The sequence below is a fragment of the Vespa mandarinia genome, chromosome 3, assembly GCF_050613455.1.
Source record: "Vespa mandarinia isolate Hongniang chromosome 3, ASM5061345v1, whole genome shotgun sequence".
Lineage (NCBI taxonomy): Eukaryota > Metazoa > Arthropoda > Insecta > Hymenoptera > Vespidae > Vespa > Vespa mandarinia.
The window spans coordinates 6,768,671-6,791,355 of NC_140812.1; the positions used below are offsets into that span (position 1 = coordinate 6,768,671).

Genomic DNA, 22,685 nt, shown 5'->3' on the forward strand with positions numbered 1-22,685 from the left:
TCTAAGGGTATTAAAAAAATGCGGGAATTTCAATCTAGACGTTTATAAAATTTTTTTGATATGGTTACAGTAAACTGCCACATAATGCACGAATAAAGTATGATCTTCATAGCTAAAATTTTAAAAAACATACAAGAAGATCCTGATATAAGTAAGTTCAATAAATACAGAAATGGAATACGCGATATTGAAGCAGTTTTAATAGAAATACAAATATATAATAATATCTATGATAAAGGATGATTTTAATTTTGATCCTTATATTTGTAGTTACATGTTTTCTTATATTTATATTGGACTTTAGACATAAATTTCGGAAATATCTCTGAAATACTTATGTACATTGATATATAAATCGTATATCTTCTTAATATTAGTATATATCATATTACGCACTTCTTCTGATACTTGGCAATACTGCAATACTGCAATATACTAAAGGTTAGGAAAGTAACAAATTCTAGGGATTTTTTTATAAAAATATTTCTCATCGTTGCCTTACTTATCAGATGTTTCGCGAAGAACTTCAAGTATAAGTAAATATCATTTTTGACGTGAAAGTGAATAGTGTGAGTGGTTAGAAGCAAGTTCCAAGTTTGTGAGCGGCGTGACGCCCCTTTAATAAATATAAAGTTATAGGAATGGTAGGAACGGTTTTGTGCAACGTCCCTTTAAATTAGACGACGCATATATACATTATATTTCTTTTATTAGAAAATATTAATATAGGATAACACAATGTATAATAATAATATTTTTAATTTTGTTTGATATCTGTAATTTTAAAAATCCTATGCTGATTGTATATAAACAAAGTGTTGTTATAAATTTTATTGCATTTGCGAATAAAATGAAGTGACACTTATTTTAATTAGTTATATATATATATATATATATATATATATATATATATATATAATTATGTGAAAAATATTATATTTTCTATATGTCATTGTACGTTATATGTATAATATATAATATATATATATATATATATATATATATATGTGTGTGTGTGTATATATATAATTTATGTTCGTTAATGTTAATTCTTCCTTTATATCTAAGTATGATATTATAGATCAATCTTTATTCAAACAGGGAAGAATAAAAAGGAATGTTTCTATCCTTATGATAATATCTTTTTTAATTGAAACAAATGGCTTTTATGTACCGGGTGTTGCACCAGTTGAATTTAAGAAAGGGCAAAAAATTGATGTCAAAGCAGTTAAAATGACAAGTACTCATACACAATTACCATATGAATATTATTCTCTTAAGTTTTGTAGACCAAAGAATGGAACACTTATTTATAAATCAGAAAATTTAGGAGAAGTATTACGTGGTGATAGGTAAAATTTAAGAATTATGTAATTTTTTTAAATTAATTTGTTAAATATTTGTTACATTTAACAATAATTTTTGTTTTTAATTCCAGGATTGTAAATACACCATATGAAGTTATGATGAAACAAGATATAAGCTGTAGACTTTTATGTCATGGACAAAATAATCCAATGACTTGGAATGAAGAAGAATCTCAATGTGCAATAGAACGTATTCAGCATGATTATTCTGTGCATTTGTAAGATAAAGTTTACATCGTTTATATTGTGTTCATTTAGCAATTTTTGATTTATTATGTCATATTTTGCATGTTACATATAGATTAATAGATAATTTGCCAGCCGCTACCAAGAAATTTCATAAGGGAACTAAAAGTGAAGTAGTTTATCATGGATATAGATTAGGAGGTGTTATAGATGATCAAGTTTATATTAATAATCATTTGATATTGAAATTAGGATATCATGAACATGGAGAGTATGTATTGTTTATATTGTTTCATATATAATTTATTTTGTACATATACTAAATCAATGTTTATATGCTTCTTTGTAGAAATCAATTTAGAGTAGTAGAATTTGAAGTGGAAGCTCGATCAGTGGATATAAATCGATTGAAATATGAAGGAAATACGTGTATATTACCTTCTCAAGCAAGCCCACAATTTGTTAATCCTAAAAGTACTAGATTGTTATTCTTATATTCTGTGGAATGGAAAAGATCAGATGTTAGTTGGGCAAGCAGATGGGACACATATTTAGAAATGAATGACGTTGAAATTCATTGGTTCTCTATTATAAATTCGCTCCTTGTAGTTTTTTTTCTATATGGTAAATGAAATAACTTTAGTTTTTTATTTTATAACTTTATAACTTATAATTTTAAAGATGATATCCGTTAATAATATTTAAACAATTTATCGACAGGTATTCTTACAACGATCATGGTAAGGATTCTTAAGAGAGATATAGCTCGTTATAATGCAGGTGACAGTGATAGTCTAGCTAATTTAGATGAAACTACTGAAGAAACTGGTTGGAAATTAGTTCATGGAGATGTTTTCAGACCACCTCCTAATTCACGTTTGTTCGCTGCAGTAATAGGCAATGGCATTCAAATATTTTTTATGGCACTAATTACAATATGTAAGATAATAATAAATGTCTTAAATATATTTACTGCAAAATTTGTTTACAGTTAAATGTATATTATCTATTTACAGTTTTTGCCATGCTTGGAATGCTTTCACCAGCAAGTAGAGGAGCATTAGGAACTTGTGCTATATTTTTATTTGTATTTTCTGGATCAATCGCTGGATATTTTTCCGCACGTCTCTATAAAACTGTGCGAGGACGAGAGTGGAGAAGAGCTGCACTGTTGGTAAGTTGATAAATATATTTATAAAATTTATAATAAAGTTAAAATATAATAAGTAATATGATATGGTTTATTTCGTCGACAAATTATTATATGAAATTTGTAGACAGCAACACTTTATCCTGGCATAGTGTTTACTACATGTTTTTTCTTAAATTTCTTCATATGGGGAAAACACAGTTCAGGAGCAGTTCCATTTACTACTATGTTAGCATTGCTTTGTCTATGGTTTGGTATCTCACTTCCTTTAGTATTTCTTGGATATTTCTTTGGTTATCGTAAACATCCATTTACACATCCTGTGAGAACAAACCAAATTCCTAGGCAAATTCCAGATCAGTTATGGTATATGAATCCAATATTCTGGTAAGAGTTTAAACGTATTTTATATTATAATCATATTTTTAATGTTAATGTAGAAGAGAGATTTACATTTTTTTTTCAGTACATTGATGGCAGGCATACTACCATTTGGTGCGGTGTTCATAGAATTATTCTTCATTTTGACTGCATTATGGGAAAATCAATTTTACTATCTTTTTGGATTTTTATTTTTAGTATTTTGTATTCTTCTCATTTCATGTGCTCAAATATCTGTATTTCTGGTATATTTGCAGTTATGTGCAGAAGTATGTATATTATAACATATTTTGTAATATTTATATTTATATTTTTAATTAATAATTAATCATAATTTTTATTTAATTACAGGATTACAGATGGTGGTGGAGAAGTTTTATGGTTAGTGGTGGATCAGCTATATATGTGCTAGCATATTCGGTTTTTTACTTTATGACCAAATTAGAAATAACAGAATTGGTTCCAACGCTGATGTATTTTGCATATACAGCATTAATGGTGCTTACGTTTTGGTTGTTGACTGGTACAGTTGGCTTTTTTGCTGCATACGCTTTCATTCGAAAAATATATGCAGCAGTTAAATAGACTAGTCCTAATTGTCATAAATGAACTCATTGAGTGCTGTGCGAATGTAACTTTATCTATTTGTTCATTGTGAGTATTAGGTTATTTTTTAATTATGAAATTAAGAGAAAAGCAGTATATCTGCTTGTTAAATTATGAAACAAAATAAGAGTTAACAAAATCTGAAGTAATTCATTTTATGTCCATATGTATGTATATTCATGCAAACATACATATAATACAACTTTTACATACATAATACAAAATGCTATTAATAACTTATAAAAAACTATACATAGTGTATATGACATGCATTATATGTATATGAATCTATAAAGCTATTTTCAGTGTAAAAATCGACACTTTTTTCATGCATCACAAAAATGTTATAAAAGTATTAAGTTTCCTTCAAACCTAATTTGTTTAGATTTTTTATAGGAGTACTAGGAATAGGAATACTTAGGATATATAGAAACAGAGGAAGTATTATTTGTCAATCCTTGTAAATTGTGAAAATCAAGAAAAAATGCATTAGTTATTATTTATTATAATGTAATGATACATGATTGAATTAATTATATATATGAACTATTAGTCTTTAGTATAAAAATTTGATATGTCATGGGTAATTTATATATAATTATGAATATTTATATATGATTTGTTTATTAATAATTTTATACACATCATATGTATTTTTCGTTATTAGTATAGTATTTAGTTGTCCCAAAAGTTTTTTTAGTTATCTGCACGCAACTGCTTTATTTAGCAGTGTTTATACAAACATGAAATGTTATTTATCAAACATTGTGGCCATTATCTTTAATCATCGTTTAGCTATCATAGAACACATTTCATTAGTCTTTTATACGCTTTTAAGTATAGTAAATCAAAGGAAACATTTGCAATATTTAATATTACAACAGTGCTAAAAATATCGCAACTGAGATTTACACCGTATGTGGAAGTGGTGTTACAAAAGTTCAGACAGTTCTCAGTTGGTTTAGAAGGTTTGTAACTGGTAATTTTAATTTGAAAAATGAAGAACACCTATCTAATATGAATACGGAACTAATCAAGTATCATTTATTATGAATTCCTTCCACAAGGTGAAACAATCAATTCAGTGAAATATTGTTCTCAACTGGACAAATTGAAGGAAGCAATTTCACAATAACGCCAAGCCCCAAATTTTTTACAAAAATTTTAATACAATAAATGACATAAAAATGCTAGAACGATATTTTGCTAGCAAATTCCAGAAGTTCTGGAAAGATGACATTATGCGGCTTTTAGAGAAATGGATAATAAAACAAAATGGATCGTACGTAATTCAATAAAATAATATAAAAGATAAACTGTTATTAATCTATTATTTTTTTATAAAACAAAAGAAACTTTTGGGGCAATCTAATAGTATATATAATTTTAATTATTGTTTAATATTAATGCAATTTATAATCTTTTTTACTAAAATTATATAAATCTTTATTCATAATATAGTTGTTATAATTTATAAATATGGCTTAATATATTTAATAACATATATTCGATATTAACAATATGTAAAATATCTTAACTTGTATAGTTCAAAGAAAATTCTTTTTTATACTATAAATGATGTAAATAACATATCTGCCCATGACATGTGTTGATGTATAATTTCTTTAATACTGTTGGTTATATTCATACATTTATTAAACAATGTAAAGATAAAATTTCCTTTCTCTGTATTTTATTTAGAATATTGAAACAATAGGATTATAAATATGTAGGAACTTATAAAAGATCAGATTAATATTATGATTTCACCTTCAAAAATACAATTAGAATTGTTTTAGGTATATATTTTATAATTAAACATACGAAAAAGCATACTATACTTATGCTATATATTAAGATCACAGTAGATTCAACTGGCATGTAACACTTTGATACAGAAAAATTGCTTGGAGTGAATATACCCTACAACAAAATTTCAAATAACTCTTGGAGAGCTATTATGTTTAACAAAATATTTGATATATTACAAAACTTACCAACAGGAAAGATGGATTATTGATATTTCTCCAGCTAAAAGAGGGGATTGTAAATTCCAAAATATCATCTCTGTGTATTCTTCTGCAACCATAGTGAGTATGACCACCAATAACCAGTCTTGGGTTTAAAATATCTAAAAGCTTTAAATTCATCTATTTTATATACTTAAGAATAAAACAGATAACATTTAGAATTTTTTATTTACTTGTTCAGATGCTTCCTTTGACAAACATTCCCATCGTTCACGAAATTGTAAACGTTTTATTTTATGTGGTGCTTCATCAAGTTCATTACATATTTCGTCAGATATACGATACAATGGATAATGCTGTAATAAACAAAAAAAAAAATTTTTTTTTATTTTCTACTGAAATTAATTTCATTTGTATATTCATAAATATATTATAAACCTGAAGAAGAATAGGCCGACTGTATATGGATAATTCATCACTTTTAGTGCAATTATTACGTATTCCTTTCGCACATTTTAAATGATCTAAAAAAGTATTATTTGTTTTCCAAATTTACTAATAATTAAAATTTTTTAATTAATTAGTATAATAATAAATTTATAAAGCTTACCAGCAACTTTATTTATTGCAATTTCTGTAGATTTACACAGAAAACAACCATCTCCTTCTAGTGCCATACTATTGATTAAGATGAAATGATTACCATTTGAGCTGATTCTTCGAACACTGGGTGCTTTCATTTTATTTACAAATCTTTGATTTGAGTAAGGTGTTATGGCTAAAAAAATTTTAGTTTACTTAAATTAAAATATTATTACTTAATAACGCTATATAAGTAGCTCTAAAAAGTAATTATTGTAAATAGTTATCATAAAATGTAATTATTAAAAATACCATAATGAAATCCTATATCATGATTTCCAGCTACAGTATAAAGGCGAATGCCATTTGATACAGAAAACAGTGAACGAAATCTTGATACATAATTGTCAAATTCCTTATCATTAGACCAATCACCTTCATCAAATATATCACCTATAATAGTTGTTAATAGTTATATGTATAACTTGATTATTGATACCAGTATATATATTTTATGTACCTAAAATAAAAATTATATCGGGTTTATGAATTGCTATTGACGTTTGAAATGCTCTATACATTTGCCATTCTCTGAAAACAAATTATTTACTTTTTATTGAATATAATAATATTAAATATCAAAAATTTATTTGGTAATAATGATAAAATAACAATTAAAAGTGCAATCTATAATTATTAACAATTTATAAAATGTTTAAATTAAGTTGCAATATATAAACATTAACTTATATAAACAATATATAAACATAAACATTATGCTTATTTATTACCTTCTCAATTTATCAAACCAGTGACCATTTTTTGGACCAAGTAAATGAGTATCAGAAATAAACATTGCTCGTACAGGACGTTCATTATGCTTTGATGAATCAACAGACGAAACAGTCTTATGTGAGTCTAAGGATGGCCAATTACACTAATTCACAAAAATCACTCAGTTTACTTGCAATACCAAATAAAAGTTTGTCATGTAATATAGTTTCACTAACCTGTGTAAGCACTATATAATATATAAAATATTCACAAAAGAACAATACAAAAACAAAAGTTAATGCAAATATAAGTAAGTAATTATTGTAGAAACGCTTTCTTAGTATATACATCCTTTATTATATTTTTCAGAAAAAGGTTTTATAGTTAGAATAATTTAATTATTCATTTTAAAACAATAGTAAAATAATATTTATAATCTTTGTTTAATAAAAGTACTATACATAATTATCGGGTTTCGTCCATTTTATATCACTTAAGAAAGTCAACAACAGCCAACATTAGCATTCAAAATTCGGAGTTCTTCAAATTTATGCAGTCACTTGTAGTTATCATACATATTTAAATGTTCATTTGTACTGTATGCAATATTAGTATTTTAATGTGTTATACAATAATGTTAATAATAGAGAATAATGCTTACAAATATTTAATATCTGCAAATAGTTATTTTTGTATATATAAATGTAATATGTTTAATTGTTTATGCATATATATATATGATTATGTATATATTTATATAACATATAATAATAATAAATGTAATTTTTTGGGTACATTGTCTTACTCTTTATTCTACTTATTTTATAAATATATAAATATATCATTTTCCTCGTCTGATTTAAATTATTTAAATCTATTAATTAGAAAAAAATGATAAAAGATGTTGAAGTTAAAACACTTTTTAATTAATAGCTGTCAAAAATATAAAAAAAAGTTCTATTTATATAACTTTTTATTAACATTTAGAAATTAAACATTTTCTTTAATTTATTATACATATATAATATTTATTGTCTATATATATATATATACGAATTTGTCATAGTCAGTTACTTTGATAAAAGAAATATATAATGTGATAATAAAGTTCTTTCTCCTTTCTCCAAAGTACAAGAAAATCAAAAGTAGCGCCACTTATTAATTTTTTTTTTGTTAGTGTGGCAACTAGCCACATACTGTCAATGGCAGAAATTTATAAAGAATGGCGCCTGTTCGTTTCTAATGTATTTATCTACTTAATTGTGGCCTCTCTTAAGAGAAATGATACATGCATTAAAAGTGAAATCTATAGAATCAATTTAATTAATTTAATTAACATTTATTTTTTCATAAAAATATTTAAATTGAATATAAGAATATTTATTTACACATACCAGTTTCATATTTCTTTTATATTTCATTATACAATATATTTTATACATATTATTATGTTTTGGACATATTCACTCTTTTATAATCAAACAATGGGAGTATTGGATTATGATAAGTAAAATATGATATATAAATTGCAGATTTCAGATCATTTAAATATTTGGTGAATACTGCGTTGATTATAGTCCTACATTATCGAATTGTTATTCATATAAAAGTTGAATTTCGAATTTAGAAATGTAATATCGAACATATTCGGCAAATCCGAGTTCCTCTTTTATTATGGATTTTAAGATTGTTGTTTAGCGATTGTTGTTGAATGGTGCTTCAAATCTATATTTTTGTTTTTTATTTGGAGTGATTTTGTTATAACACAAAGGTATGATTGAATGGTTGACATTGTTAATGTTAATGCAATTTTATTTTTCTTTTGGCGCGCTTGAAATCCCTTTAAACGCTGTAGGGTACTTTTTTAAGTTTTTTGGGATGTTTTTGGGCACGCTATCTTTCATGGAATGCTTTAATTCTGCCAATTAATATAAATCGAAAATAATATAATGTATGATTGAATAGAATATACAGGAAAGAAATTTTTACACGAAACGCATATAATTCGCTCTATTATCTCTTTACATAAAGTAGAGACGAACTGAGAAAGAAATAAAAATGTGAAATACGTTTGTCTCTTTTCAAATACCAGTTCATTGATAAGCGTAGCATGAAATGGAAATAAAACCATGAAATGAAATAAAACCAAGCATATACACTATATTGAAGAGTGGAACTTTTCTACGCGTTTCATTTTTCGTTTCATTCTAATTCCTAATTAATTAATTCGCATTATCGTGATCTAAGAAATTTCACTTCAAAAATATATAAATGAATTACAATACTTTAAATACTATCGTTGCATGTATTTAAAATAAAGGCGTTAATTCGATTGGACTTGTTTTATTTTTATTATCCTATTTCTTTTTTATTTTTACTAGTTTATTTCTCTTTTATTTTACTAACCTATATAAATAATGGACTGATCATTGGCTAGGGTCATTGCTCGCTGTTCATTCGATCAGCTAATCAACGACGTGTACGAGAGTGAAAGTTGTATTTTATGTGAAACGTGGTGACAAGTCCGTCCTGGCGCCATCTATTGTACCGATCTAAAAGATACTTTTCGCATGCTTATTTCAACGAATTTCATAAATATTCTATATTCTTATCATCTCTCTTGAATGTTTATCGAAAAGTAGTTGTTATAGATAAATTTATATAGATAAATTGATCAAGGTATACAAAAGAAAACTAAACTAACAACAATAAATATTCTTTTTTTTTAATTATTAATCACTTTTCATCGATTGTTATGTTATTTATTGTGTATATTTATTGTATATTTATTGTTATATTATCGTATAATTTTTAAATTTGTAGAAAATTTTTAATATTACTTTATAAATTTAATAATACTTTAAAAATTATAAAATCTTGAAGTTTTAATATCAATTTATTTTTTTTATGTTTGATCTTTTTAAGCCTTTGGAATGATCAATAAATAATATCGGAATTGTCAATATTCCATATTTAAATAAATAATATAATAAAATTTCTTATCTATATATAATAATATAATATAATAATATAGTATAGAGCTAAGCTTATATTTAATGTATATTTTCTATAAAATAGATATTTTCATATATATTCAGACATACATCATGCTAGTGATATTAAATTTTATCATTTCATAATTCATATTTCTGATTTAGGACAAAATTAATGTTTCGGTTATCAACTAATATAAAAGTATTCGAAGCCACGTTATTATCTACGAAAATTTTATCGTTGTTCGGTGGATTATGTATATAGTATAAAAAAAAATTTCTTTATCAGTTGTAATATCATTTTTAATTACGTGCAGGTTCTAGACCAATATAGAATTGAATTCCATTGAACTTTGTACTTAGGGCTGTTGGTGTTTGTTTTGCACGATTGTGAATAGCAGTAGTACAGTCAGTTTGGAATAAGAAAACATGGCTAATTATAGAATTTTTGGAGCACTTACCCGTTTTTCACGTAAAAACATTAATCTTTCATATGCAGGTGATTATGAGAAATGAAAATTTTTTGATGTGCATTTTAATTTAATGAATAAATTAAAATGAAGAAATTTTTGCATAAATTAATATATGTATATATAATTAATATAATTAATATTTATAATTAATATAAATTAATATTTATATATTAAAAAAATATTTATATTTGTATTTGAATGAATTATATTTATTGTTTAATACTCTTGCAGCGACAATACAACCTTTGAGAACATTTACAAGCATGTCAAGCAAAAAGCATTTCAAATGTAAAGTTGTTGACAATGTAGCAGTTATTATTTTAGATTCCCCAGGAACTAAGGTACCATATTGTATCTTATATTTTTTTGTAGAATTTATTCAAATATTTAAAAAAAATATTAAAGGTATATATGAAATATAGTTGCGAATACTATATTAATTTAGGATATGATAAATTTTTAATGGAGACTAAATTAGTATTATATAATTTTTTAATAATTAACTAAAATATTTTAATAATTTAGATATTTGTAATAGGTAAATACATTAAACTCAGAAGTAATGGAAGAAATAACTGCAATTTTGAAAGACATAGAGAATAACAGTGCTGTTAAATCTGCTGTCTTGATAAGCGGAAAACCAGGTAGTTTTATTGCAGGTGCAGATTTGACTATGTTACAAAAATGTGTAACTGAAAAAGATGGTTACGATATATCTAAAACTGGTCAACAAATTTTAAATAATATAGCAGAAAGTAAAAAACCAATTGTAGCAGCTATTCAAGGAAGTTGTCTTGGTGGTGGTTTAGAGGTATATTTAATAGTTTTTTTTGTTTGTATTAAATAGAAAAAAATATTGATTGTGAAAACATTTTGTTGAAATTTTTATTTTAATTTTTTTTTTTATGTAGGTTGCATTGGCATGTCATTATCGAATTGCTGTTAATGATACCAAAACTGGTCTAGGTTTACCAGAAGTAATGGTTGGCCTTCTTCCGGGTGCAGGCGGTACACAACGTTTGCCTAAACTTATTTCTATTCCAAACACGCTTGATATGACTCTTACTGGCAAAACTCTTAAAGCAAAGAAAGCTAAAACAATTGGATTAGTAGATATGCTGGTTAACCGCCTTGGTCCAGGTGTGGCATCATCTGAAGAAAAGTATGTTGAAAATAACTGGAAGGTCATAAAACATATATAAATTGTGCATATTATTAAATATATATGATTTAAACTTAATATAAAATATGAATGATTATGGATGCTTTATTACAGTACTATACATTATTTGGAAGAAAATGCTATAAAAGCTGCAAAAGATATAGCAAATGGAAATTTAAAAATTGATCGTAATTCAAAATCAATACAAAAAAAAATTATGGATTATGCTCTAACTTTTGAGTTTGTAAAAGATCAAATATTTAAAAGAGCAAAAAATCAAGTTATGAAAATATCAGGAGGACTATATCCTGCACCTTTGAAAATTTTAGAAGTAGTTCGTGCGGGTATAGATAAAGGATTAACTGTAGGTTATGAAGCAGAAGCTAAGGCGTTTGGTCAATTAGCAATTACTCCACAGTGCAAAGGTCTTACAAATCTCTTTTTCGGGCAGACTGCTTGTAAAAAAAATCGTTTTGGAGTACCAAAGAATGCTGTTAAGTACGTCTTTATTTTATAAATTAGTTTTCATATTTATGAGAATAATGTTTATTATATATGCGCAGAAAATTATCCATTATTGGTGCTGGTTTGATGGGTGCAGGTATTGCACAAGTAAGCATTGATAAAGGATATGATGTTATTTTGAAAGATACTAATGAAGCTGGATTGTTTCGTGGAGTGGGTCAAATTCAGAAGGGTTTAGATAATGCTGTCAAAAGACACCGTCTTACAAAGTTTGTATAAAAATAAATAATATTTTATAATAAGAATTTAAAAATATAACATATCTTTCAGAATTCAAAAGGATAAATTTTTGGCTAATCTTGTGCCCACATTACAATATGATTCATTCAAAAATTCAGATCTAGTTATTGAAGCAGTATTTGAAGATATAGCTATTAAACATAAAGTCATAAAAGAAATTGAGGCTCATGCTCCAGAATATTGTATTATCGCAACGAATACATCTGCGATTCCTATTACGCAGATTGCTGCTGGAAGTAGTCGACCAGAAAAAGTATACTTTCTATTATTATTATTATGAAATAAAGTTAAATGGTTTTTTATTTAATATATAATAATATATTTATTGTATATAGGTGATTGGCATGCATTATTTCTCACCAGTAGATAAGATGCAATTATTGGAAATAATTACTCATAAAGGTACAGCAGATGAAACTATAAAAACAGCTGTAGAAGTTGGTTTGAAACAAGGTAAGACTGTTATCACGGTTGGAGATGGACCTGGATTTTATACCACAAGAATACTATCTGCCATGATCTCAGAAGCAATTAGATTGATGCAGGTGAAGAAATATTATTGTTTGCTTAATTGTTTAAAAATTCTATATAATTTAATTAATTTAATTAATTAATTAATAATGTTTGTATGAATAATGTAATATTTGGATATAGGAAGGTGTTGATCCTGTAGTTTTGGATAAGTTGACCAAATCATTCGGATTTCCTGTAGGTGCAGCAACTTTATCTGATGAAGTGGGTATCGATGTAGGAGCACATATTAGTGTGTATTTACGAAAAGCTTTGGGTGAACGTTTTACAGGAGGAAATCCAAATATCATGTCAGATATGGTCAAGGCTGGTTTCCTTGGTAATTGCTTACATTTGTTTGCTCATCGTTATTTTATTATTAATTTACTAAATTATAAAATATCTTTTTATTACTAGGCCGTAAATCGGGCAAAGGCATATTTGTATACGAAAAGAATACGAAGAACAAAGATATTAATCTTGAGGCATTAAATATTTTGAAAAAGTATGCAAGTGAATCTAAAGGAAGTACTTCCTTTGAAGATCGTCAAATGAGAATGGTGTCTCGATTTGTCAACGAAGCGGTACTTTGTTTAGAAGAGAATATTTTAGCAAATTCTGTAAGTAATTTTAATAATTTATAAGATTTTATTTGTTTTATATGATAACGCATAACTTTAATCGTTTCTAGTTGGAAGGAGATGTGGGTGCTGTCTTTGGATTAGGCTTTCCACCGTTCACTGGAGGACCTTTTAGATGGGTAGATTCATATGGAGCACACAATTTGGTGAAAAAAATGGAAGAATTCCAAAGTCATTATGGCCTTGCTTTTAAACCGTGCCAAACATTATATGATATGGCATCTGATTCGACGAAAAAATTCTATAAATAATAAAAATGTCTAATACTTTTAACATTTATTTAAAATTAAATACACGAGTATTTATTTTCCAAATGTGCACTACATACTACCAAACTATTTACAGTATGTTTAAACATTATAGTTGCTATTTTATTATCTAACAAAGCAATTTATACTGTTATATAGTTTATAAAATCTTTTGTAATTTTTATATGATCATCTTATATTATTATGTATTTTTCATATGTACGTGTATATACAAATTATAATAAATTTATTCTTGTAGAAAGTTAATAAACTATATACACGTTTATTGAAAATATATTCTAATGAAATATAGTACTATTATTTTATTATATAATTATTAGAAATATGATTATTCAATGCATTCACTACCAATATCTTATAAATGTTTTATGCTTGTAAATGAGAATCAATTATTAATCGCATAGCAATGTCAGTAAACCTGTTTTGTATATATTTTTTACTTCCTCAGTATGAATATACATACGTAAAGACGGAAATATAATTTGATGCAACATCAGAAGAGTATTGCACTTTTGTTTTCATGAATAATTAAGTGCACGTTGTTAAAAAGAAGAGCTCGTTTTACCTATCTTAAATGTTAATATTAATTATGGAAGAGTAAATAACTGTTTTTTTTTCGTTTATTCGTACTTATAATAAATGTTGCAGTTAAAATTTTTTTTTTAATATATATAACACTTTTTTAAGCAATTATATTAATTTATATATCTATTTTTCTTTAGTATGGTACATCTGCAAAGTATATAATTTTATTCATCGAAAATCTGTTAACGCTATGGAAAGCTTTTTTTTTTACATAAATTTTTTTCTTACAGATAACCTTTATAAAAAGAAATCTTTATATATATATATATATTTTTATATATATATATATATATATATATATATATATAAATGTGTACAGGTAATCGGTAAGACATTTTGCATCATCTACAAGTTTCCTGTGCCTGGTTATAATATATACGACGTTAAAAGAGACCAAGTCCTTGGCTGATGCAAGAAAGCAGGAGATTTCATGAGATACCTTTGATAAGATTTCTCTCGTTTGACCGGTAAATTATTACTCTATTCTAGTAAACTAAAGAACATCAAGAGTAAAATAGATTCGACGACTACCAAAGATTCCGAAGTCTATAATTTATCGATTTTCTTTTATCGTTACGTTCGTTTTCAAGCTCTTGCAAGAAGATAAAAGATCTGTAATTATCAACACCAAAACATATTATTTATAGACATATGTAATTAGCTTTTAAAGACAAAAACGGAACATAATCGTGATTCACCGTCGTTTAGAAATATCAGGAAGTAATGATCAGTTTAAAGCAAATACTTTCTGAAATTTATATAATAATTCGACGTATGTCGGTTGATTTATGGAAATATAATACAATTAATAGATTTAACACGTATTCGTACTTGTTATCGCACCATCGTCTGATAACATTCTATTGACATTGTTTAAGGTCTGGAGACATGAGTGATTATGGGGCGAAAATAGCTGTCATTCCGATCACGTATCAATGAAAAAATGTTGACTTTCGTACTACCTTCTGTTTATATTTGCGATTATATGCTATTAATAATATACTTTTTCTCTCAACATATACAATCGAATTCGATTAGTGTTACGTGTTATGTAATGTTATCGAACGATTTTATCAGCGTTATTTATTAATATGCACAAATATGTACGCAACAACTTATCATTGGCTCGGTATAGTATCGTGTTACTTTTACATTCGTTCGTATTTATAACAAGTATTTCTATTCTCTTGATAACAAAACAAAAAATAATTAAAAAAAGGAAGATAAAAGCAAAAAAAAATATATATATATAAAGAGAAAGTTTCTATTTGAAATATCAAATTCTTTCGAAACTTGTTTCACGCGTGTAATGCACATTTTTAACTAGTATCTAGTTGTGAAAGAAAATAATTGCATAACTATGTATTTTTTCAATTTGATCATTTTTTCGGATATCTTCAATTTGAGTCATATGGATATTAATCGATGATGTCCGATATCATATGTAGTACCTACGTATCCACGCGCGTTAAAATTGTTGATCGTTCGCATAACGCGTGATGGAAACTTTTCGTGGCTGATACAAAATAAAAGGGAAATTATTTTTCTACGGCAAACTTCTTTATGAATCATCAATGAATGTTATAAATGTATTTAGCATATTCCTTATTCATGATGTATGTACCTAATGATGACGTACGTGTTTATTATATGTAAAGAAAGTATACGGCGTGGGGATCTTAGATTTTTTTTTTATATTACTGGAGTTGCATGAAGATATTGGATTGTTTGGAAACTTCAAAACGATTTTTAATAGAATAAAATATTGTTTTTGTATTTCCATCAAAAATATTTTACGAGATAATTTATACATTATCTAGTGTATAGTTAAAAGTATCATCGAAAGAAAACAATGATCTATCGATTGGGAAAAAGCAGGATAAGGTGCGGCAAAAAAAATCCTTAACTACATTGATTTATGAAAGTATAGAAGTAATTTAATTCATTTCCATTTGTGTATAAAAATTCTTTATCTTTATATTAAAGAAGTCTTACATTGTTGCAAGGAAAAAAAGGTATTTTATTACCTTCTCCTTGGGCGCTGATATATAATCTATAATTATAATGCCTATCGACGATCGTTAACAAAGTCATAATATTGGCATAGCTCGTTAACATATCCGTTATTTACATGTATCGTTTAAATCGTTTATTTCCTTTAAATAAATACTCTTTATTTCACGATCAGTCAAAGACAACGATCACAGATCACAGACACACTTAGGTACTTGGTTCAATACTCTTCTCCTCTACTTCGCTCTCTTTCTATATTTCTCTGACTTTCGTCATTAAGTACATCTTCTCATATTTTATAATTCCTTCACGAATGAAAGATTTTTAGAAGCACGTCAGAAAGATTATCCGACAAGATTTTTCGACGTCAGATTTTTGAACTTTAAGAAGGTAACCCGAAAAGGTTACCACTATCTGCAAATAGCTTCCATTTGAGGGATAAGAAGGAAACGCATATTCGACGTTTCTTTACCCTTTGATTCTTTTTTTTTGTAAAAAGTATTCCAACAAAACATCAACTTTGCTGCTGTCAGGCTGCAAGCTGTGGCGGTAGAATTCGATGAGCCGGCGGTGTTATTCTTGGTGCTATAACAGGCAAGATACTAAGCCTAACACCAGATGCCGTTTGTATTTGATTACTACCATTGCTATTCGAAGATGAGGAGGAAGTCCTTTCCCTGGTATGACGTTTAACGTGTTTGGCTAAGTGATCGCTCCTCATGAATCTTCTCTGGCAAATCGTACAAGCAAATTTTTTTTCTCCTGTGTGAGTTCTTTTGTGTCTGGAGAGTTCGTCGCTGCGTGAAAAACGTCTGTTGCAGTCCTCGTATGGACAGGGAAAGGGACGTTCTCCGGTATGAGTGCGCATGTGTGCCTTCAGATGAGAAGATTTGAAATAATTTTTGCCGCAGCCAGGATATTCACATTCATAGACGCGTCTTCGTGCCGCTGATTCATTGCAGTGAACATTTCCTCTTGTTCCTACGGTATTAGCTCGATTTGACGTGCTCGCAGTGACCAACAATAACGGAGTCTGTGGTAATACCAATGATGATCCTAAAATTCCGGTTACCATGATTGGTGCTGGTTTTGGGGCAAGTGGTTGCAACTTGGTCTGACCGATCTCACGATCGGTATTCTTGTTATTCACGATTATCTCCTCCTTTTTCAAGCTCATTTTAAACTTGAGACTTTTCAAGACGTTTACTTCCGTCGAGTTACCGCTCGGACGCACGTCCGAACTCTTACTGTTGCTTTCTACGGTACGTTGCTGTATTATCGTACTCGGTACCCATTCAGACGGGCAAGAATCGGGCAGCTTCGTAGGTATACTGGCTGGACTGCAAGTTCCGTCACGATTGGCGCGCATTATGACTGACACTCGAGTTGCCTCGGGACTGGGCGGTGGTGTTCCATAAAGAAGCAACTGTAAGAATAAAAGTTTATCTTAGAGAAAGTAGTTTCTTTATGTATTCAAAGTTCAAATAAATGTTTGGACATCAAGAATTAGCATTTGTGTATTTATTAAATTTACATATATATTTACCTTGGCCAATTCGCATTGTTCAACGTAACGTCGTTTCCGTGGCGGCTCATCTTCCTCCGAATCGGAGGGCTGAGGAGTAAGAGGCAAGTTTAGTTGCGGATTTTCATGATCGCGCTTTGTCGCATTCGCTTCGGTTGCCATCGTCATTGCCGCCTCCTCCGCCGCCTTCGCCACCTCCGCCTTTGCGGTCATCGCCGTCTTTTGCAATAGCTTGTCTCCTAACAAAGCTGCGACACTGAATGACGACTGTAGTGGCTCGATCTGCAAGAATAAATGGGAATATAAGTTATCATTTCTTACGAGTTAATTTCCTTCTTTTTATCGACGAAGAAAGAAACGACGAAAGAGAAATTTATATCTACCCGAGTTCTTTCTACGTAGTAATAAAAGAATATATCTTAAATTTTGTTTTTTTTCTCGATTTGATCAAATGTAGGAGATTTAAAATCATTAGAAATAAATAAGCGCAGGATAAAAATATATATAGTTTAACCAGAATATATAAAATACAACAAAAATATCAAGGAGGAAAAAATAAATGAGTTAATGAAATTAGCGTTAATAAAATTCAACATCGTTGGAGTAATGAAAATCCGTATTACTACGCGACATCGAAAACGTGTTTCAGAAACATGTTCGTATTTCGCGGGCATCGGTCGACAGATTATACGGCGGTATATTTAATTTTGCTTAGACTTACGTGCTTAAACTGGGGCGAGGCTGGTGGAGACAAGAGAGTTTGATTTGCGTCCATCTTTTCTTAGCTCCGTTTATAATAAAGTTCAAAATTAACGCTAAGCTTATTCTGCAATGCACCAACGTTTTCTCATTTACGGAAATGTAATGAGCTCGCGTAGTACAAAATGAGAGTGCAAACTCAATCTAACGGACGTCTGGTAGCGCAATGAAGCTTTCTCAGGTCGGTAGTCCCGACGTGTGCTCAGTTAGTTGCGTCTGATCATGTGGCCGTGTAGTTTGTTGGCCAATAGTGTGGAGGGGCTCGCCATATTCGACCAATCCTGTAAGACCGATCAGTCGTTCAACGCGTGATCACAGGCGTGTTGTTCACGTGCTCGCGACCTGACTGAGGCCGTGATCATGACGTCACACTGCGTGCCGCGCACGCTCGATACGTCATGCCGTCACGGCGCGCCCCGAATGCCCCAAACGCCTCGAGCATCCTGTAACTTCGACCCTCTTCGTACTCCTCCCTCTTATTTGTCCACACATACACACATTCTCTCTCTCTCTCACTCTTTCGCTCTCTCTCTCTCTTTCTCTCTCTCTTTCTTTTTCTTTCTTTTGCTTCGCATTTTCTAGTATTTACGTTCTCTTCTTTTACGATCATCTTGTCGTACAATCAAGGAGACACACGGCGAGCCTCCAAATTGTCGACGACACCAATCTCTACCTCTCGTCCCGCCTATTCATTCTACGTAGTTATGCTTTCATTCTGTCTTTGGGACCGAAGTTCGCTTTCTTTCTTTTTTATTTATTTATCAAAAAATGATCAGACTTTCTTATGTGTTGAATAGTATTTATTCATTTTATTGTGTTAAAGGAGAATGTTAGATATGATGTTTTATGTAGTTGTTCCGATTTTGAGTTGCGATAAGAAGAATACGTTCATATCGCAAAACCTTCTATAATCACATGAAAATGATTTTATTTGTACGAGATTTCTTCTAATCTGATAATATCTGATAAGTAATAAATCTTAGAATATAAGATTAATATTTGTGAATCAACTTCATTTGTTTTTTTTTTTTACATTAGAATCTACATCTTTCATATATTCTACATAAAAAAAACGTGTTTTTTTCTGAAATATCTTCTTTCGTTCACCTTTAATTTTTCGAGATATTTAACCAAATAAACATCTTCACACTTTTGAAATTTAAAAAATATCGATAACCAACAGTTCTTAAAGAAAAGTACAAGAGATAAAAAATGTTTTAATAATATATATAATTAAAATAATTAAATTTAATAAATTTAATTCTTAGGATTATCTGTGTACTATTGTATATGAAACACGAAGTGTTTAATTTGTGTTTATTATTTCCTACTTTTGTCATGTAAATGCATGTGTGTGCATGTTAATGTAAACATTAAAGCGTATAAATAAATAAATATAAGAAATTTGTTTATATATGAAACATTTTTTATCTTTTGTACTTTTTCTTAAAAATTGTGAGATATTTTGTCAAATATTTCAGAAAATTGAGAATGGATAAATTTCGAACAGAAGTTATTTATTTATTTTTTTTTTATGTAGAATAAATAACATTATAATTGCCATTATAAAAAATATAAACTCTTATAAAAATTTATAGGAATTTATGTAAAAATTATGTAAATTATTATATAAAAATTTGTAATATTTCATTTTGAACACTCGATATAAACTATAGTATCAAAATATATTAAACTTATACATACACATACGCATGTACGCATGTACGCATTTGCGCAAGCACATTCGACTGAAGGTCACATAAATCCAGTCGAAAAGCCTATATCTGATATGTTAAATCTGGATTTTCTAGGGCAGAGTTTCCTAAACTTTTCCTATGACTTTATAAATCCTAAAATTTTAACGGAATACTTTGATTAATTTATAGAGTAGGTAAATATTAATAATAACTAATTAAATAGATATAGCTAGTATATATATTGCTTTTATGTAGTAAGTAAATATGAGTTAAAAAAACAAAACGAATGTTTATTTTAAAATTTTAATTACGTAACAAAAAAAGCATGAAAATAATAAAATAACATTAATTTTCATAATTTTTCAGTGAACACTTATTGATTTGGATAACGATGTTCCAGGGCTTGTAGCGCGGAAATGAACCATAGGATCAAGATATTTGTTCAGAATGATTAAAGAATTACAATATATTCAAACATTAGACAAATCTGTAGAAAGATAGTTTCCCATAAGAATGGAGTAGAGTCCATTACATGGGATTTGACGTTGAACGATGAATAATTACATTTTCCTAACAACAAATATATAATTTCAGAAGCATAATGAACGACTGCGTATTCCAGAAATAGAGAGAGATAGATAGAAAGAGAATTCGTCGAGTGTTAATAAAAGGCACTTCGAAATTTCGCGTGATCCTCGAATACGTGTAGTCATTAATAGGTACCATAGTGAATAACACATGACTCTATTTGATGCACGTAGTGTTACAGGTACTTCGAAATGCACGTTTTTATAATGTGTATGATCTATACATTCAATTAAAAATGAAAGATCGAATAGAAAATTTGACCAATCTAATAATTTCAACTATGTAATTCGGTTAACCTATTAACTGCATAGCATTTTAAAAATGTGTATCTACGTTGTATAAAAATTAAAAGATGAGGAATATATTTGTCAAACAGAGAGTATATGCAGCTATTGTAAAATTGAATTCAATTATAATGAAAAAATGGTAGTTGGTGTTTTAAAAAAATTAATAATTTTATTGTTTAAATTCGTTTATATTATTGACAAAACTTCAGCTGTCATCGTGTTTGACGAGTATACTCGTCATGAAGTGATAGCAATTTTTTTTTTATGATAAGTATACTTATCATGTGCAAAAAAAGTGCCTTCCATCATTATTCACTGAAATTAAAATTTCAATAAAAACTAAAATATATTCGTAAATTTAAAACATTTTAGAATATAATTTTGATAATAATGATATTAAAAAAAAAAAAAAAAAAAAAAAAAAAAAAAAATAAACTAAAAAATTCGCTTGAAAAACTGCATATATTTTAATTGTTAAAATATCTATAAATCGTTTAACAGGATTAGCACGCAAAAGTGGATTGGGTCAATTTTTGTTGTCATTATTTTAACAATGATCCTTGCCAAAAGCATCATTTTGAGAAAATTTCAAATCTTTAATCTTTCTTTTAAGAGTAATATGAAAAATAAAATCCTAAACTTTATCAATTTTTTCTCATTTACTATTGAAGATATTTAAACGAAACAAAACAAAAAAGCCACAAGCTAGTTCTGCTACATATAGTTCTCAGAAAGGTAGATTAAGAATTAAAAGTACAAAAAAGAAATATTTTTTTAGTGTGATATTTGGAAACAATTCCTTGAAAACCAATAAAAAAATCCAGGATAATACTTGAACAAAATAGAACAAGGAAGTGTAGGATCGAAAAATGTGGAACAAGAAAGAACAAAATCGAATAGGACTGAATAAAATCAAATTGAATCAAACAGACTCTAATTAAATCGAATAACAGCGAATAAAACCAAATAGGATCGAATAGGATCCAATAGAATTGAAGAGGATAGAATAGGATCAAATAATACCGAATAAGATTGAATAGGATCGAAGAGAATCGAATAGGACAAAATAGGATTGGATAAGTCCCAATCGAACCGAATAAAAGCTAATAGTATCAAGTCAAAGAAAAGGACGTAAAATTTTCTGTGGTCGGGTCGAAATTAATCGGATCGAGTCGGATTGAATTGAATCGGATCGATTTGATTCGGCCCGATCCAGCCCAGCTCATTTTAGCCCAGTTTGATTTGGTCCGATCCGGCCCGATTTTACTAGGCTCGACTTGACTCAGCTTAATTTGACTCGGCCCGATTTGACTCAACTTAGCCCGGCTCGATCAAATTCGATTCACGTTCTGTCCGAATTTTTGTCTGAGGTTTTAGATTTTGTCTAATGTTTTATCCGGAG

The 22,685-nt window shown here is 28.2% G+C and overlaps 4 protein-coding genes across 14 annotated transcripts; 2 read left to right on the forward strand and 2 right to left on the reverse strand.

Moving 5' to 3' along the window:
- The first annotated feature begins 485 nt into the window (after positions 1–485).
- On the forward strand, positions 486–5,734 carry TM9SF4 (transmembrane 9 superfamily protein member 4). 5 transcript variants are annotated; one of them, XR_014981952.1, is made up of 12 exons: positions 486–644; positions 1,102–1,352; positions 1,439–1,585; positions 1,669–1,824; positions 1,903–2,177; positions 2,274–2,492; positions 2,570–2,727; positions 2,831–3,090; positions 3,170–3,353; positions 3,436–4,658; positions 4,758–4,972; positions 5,490–5,613. XR_014981952.1 is itself a non-coding variant. In XM_085655859.1 (10 exons), the coding sequence occupies exons 1-10, from the start codon at positions 642–644 to the stop codon at positions 3,667–3,669; spliced, it is 1,887 nt and encodes a 628-aa protein (XP_085511985.1). In that variant the 5' UTR covers positions 486–641; the 3' UTR covers positions 3,670–5,073. The 5 variants fall into 5 exon arrangements, 1 of the variants encoding a protein (XP_085511985.1); XR_014981954.1 differs by lacking the exon at positions 4,758–4,972 and having other exon boundaries at positions 3,436–3,738; positions 5,589–5,734; XR_014981953.1 differs by lacking the exon at positions 4,758–4,972 and having other exon boundaries at positions 3,436–3,738; positions 5,490–5,624.
- PGAP5 (Per1-like protein PGAP5) lies at positions 5,250–7,520 on the reverse strand. Of its 6 annotated transcripts, none has more exons than XM_035884263.2 (9): positions 7,253–7,520; positions 7,034–7,179; positions 6,763–6,833; positions 6,555–6,695; positions 6,271–6,438; positions 6,099–6,184; positions 5,894–6,016; positions 5,688–5,840; positions 5,250–5,613 (listed from the first exon to the last, which is right to left on the reverse strand). In XM_035884263.2, the coding sequence occupies exons 1-9, from the start codon at positions 7,364–7,366 to the stop codon at positions 5,449–5,451; spliced, it is 1,167 nt and encodes a 388-aa protein (XP_035740156.2). In that variant the 5' UTR covers positions 7,367–7,520; the 3' UTR covers positions 5,250–5,448. The 6 variants fall into 6 exon arrangements, 4 of the variants coding, with proteins under 4 accessions (XP_035740156.2, XP_035740157.2, XP_085511986.1 ...); XM_035884264.2 differs by having other exon boundaries at positions 5,254–5,613; positions 5,688–5,828; positions 7,253–7,519; XR_014981955.1 differs by having other exon boundaries at positions 5,478–5,613; positions 5,688–5,805.
- A 2,022-nt stretch (positions 7,521–9,542) lies between these two features.
- Mtpalpha (monolysocardiolipin acyltransferase Mtpalpha) lies at positions 9,543–14,079 on the forward strand. Of its 2 annotated transcripts, none has more exons than XM_035884172.2 (12): positions 9,543–9,695; positions 10,373–10,508; positions 10,714–10,823; positions 11,021–11,293; positions 11,394–11,644; positions 11,759–12,142; positions 12,208–12,378; positions 12,440–12,662; positions 12,745–12,954; positions 13,064–13,259; positions 13,337–13,539; positions 13,611–14,079. In XM_035884172.2, the coding sequence occupies exons 2-12, from the start codon at positions 10,439–10,441 to the stop codon at positions 13,809–13,811; spliced, it is 2,292 nt and encodes a 763-aa protein (XP_035740065.1). In that variant the 5' UTR covers positions 9,543–9,695; positions 10,373–10,438; the 3' UTR covers positions 13,812–14,079. The 2 variants fall into 2 exon arrangements, with proteins under 2 accessions (XP_035740065.1, XP_035740067.1); XM_035884174.2 differs by having other exon boundaries at positions 9,606–9,695; positions 10,327–10,508.
- A 2,250-nt stretch (positions 14,080–16,329) lies between these two features.
- On the reverse strand, positions 16,330–18,929 carry LOC118449512 (uncharacterized). The gene is made up of 3 exons (XM_035884169.2): positions 18,674–18,929; positions 17,974–18,234; positions 16,330–17,853 (listed from the first exon to the last, which is right to left on the reverse strand). The coding sequence occupies exons 1-3, from the start codon at positions 18,725–18,727 to the stop codon at positions 16,957–16,959; spliced, it is 1,212 nt and encodes a 403-aa protein (XP_035740062.1). The 5' UTR covers positions 18,728–18,929; the 3' UTR covers positions 16,330–16,956.
- Positions 18,930–22,685: the final 3,756 nt, after the last annotated feature.

Coding starts and splice junctions, on each gene's coding strand:
- TM9SF4 (XM_085655859.1), top strand. Junction 2,493..2,569: donor TATGGCACTAATTACAATAT/GTAAGATAATAA, acceptor ATCTATTTACAG/TTTTTGCCATGCTTGGAATG. Junction 3,354..3,435: donor ATTTGCAGTTATGTGCAGAA/GTATGTATATTA, acceptor ATTTAATTACAG/GATTACAGATGGTGGTGGAG.
- PGAP5 (XM_035884263.2), bottom strand. CDS start 7,366: ATGTATATACTAAGAAAGCGTTTCTACAATAATTACTTACTTATATTT. Junction 6,834..7,033: donor TGGTTTGATAAATTGAGAAG/GTAATAAATAAG, acceptor ATTTGTTTTCAG/AGAATGGCAAATGTATAGAG. Junction 5,841..5,893: donor CAAAGGAAGCATCTGAACAA/GTAAATAAAAAA, acceptor TATATAAAATAG/ATGAATTTAAAGCTTTTAGA.
- Mtpalpha (XM_035884172.2), top strand. CDS start 10,439: ATGGCTAATTATAGAATTTTTGGAGCACTTACCCGTTTTTCACGTAAA. Junction 11,294..11,393: donor GTCTTGGTGGTGGTTTAGAG/GTATATTTAATA, acceptor TTTTTTATGTAG/GTTGCATTGGCATGTCATTA. Junction 13,540..13,610: donor AGAATATTTTAGCAAATTCT/GTAAGTAATTTT, acceptor AATCGTTTCTAG/TTGGAAGGAGATGTGGGTGC.
- LOC118449512 (XM_035884169.2), bottom strand. CDS start 18,727: ATGGACGCAAATCAAACTCTCTTGTCTCCACCAGCCTCGCCCCAGTTT. Junction 18,235..18,673: donor CCTCGCCCCAGTTTAAGCAC/GTAAGTCTAAGC, acceptor TTATTCTTGCAG/ATCGAGCCACTACAGTCGTC. Junction 17,854..17,973: donor AACAATGCGAATTGGCCAAG/GTAAATATATAT, acceptor TTATTCTTACAG/TTGCTTCTTTATGGAACACC.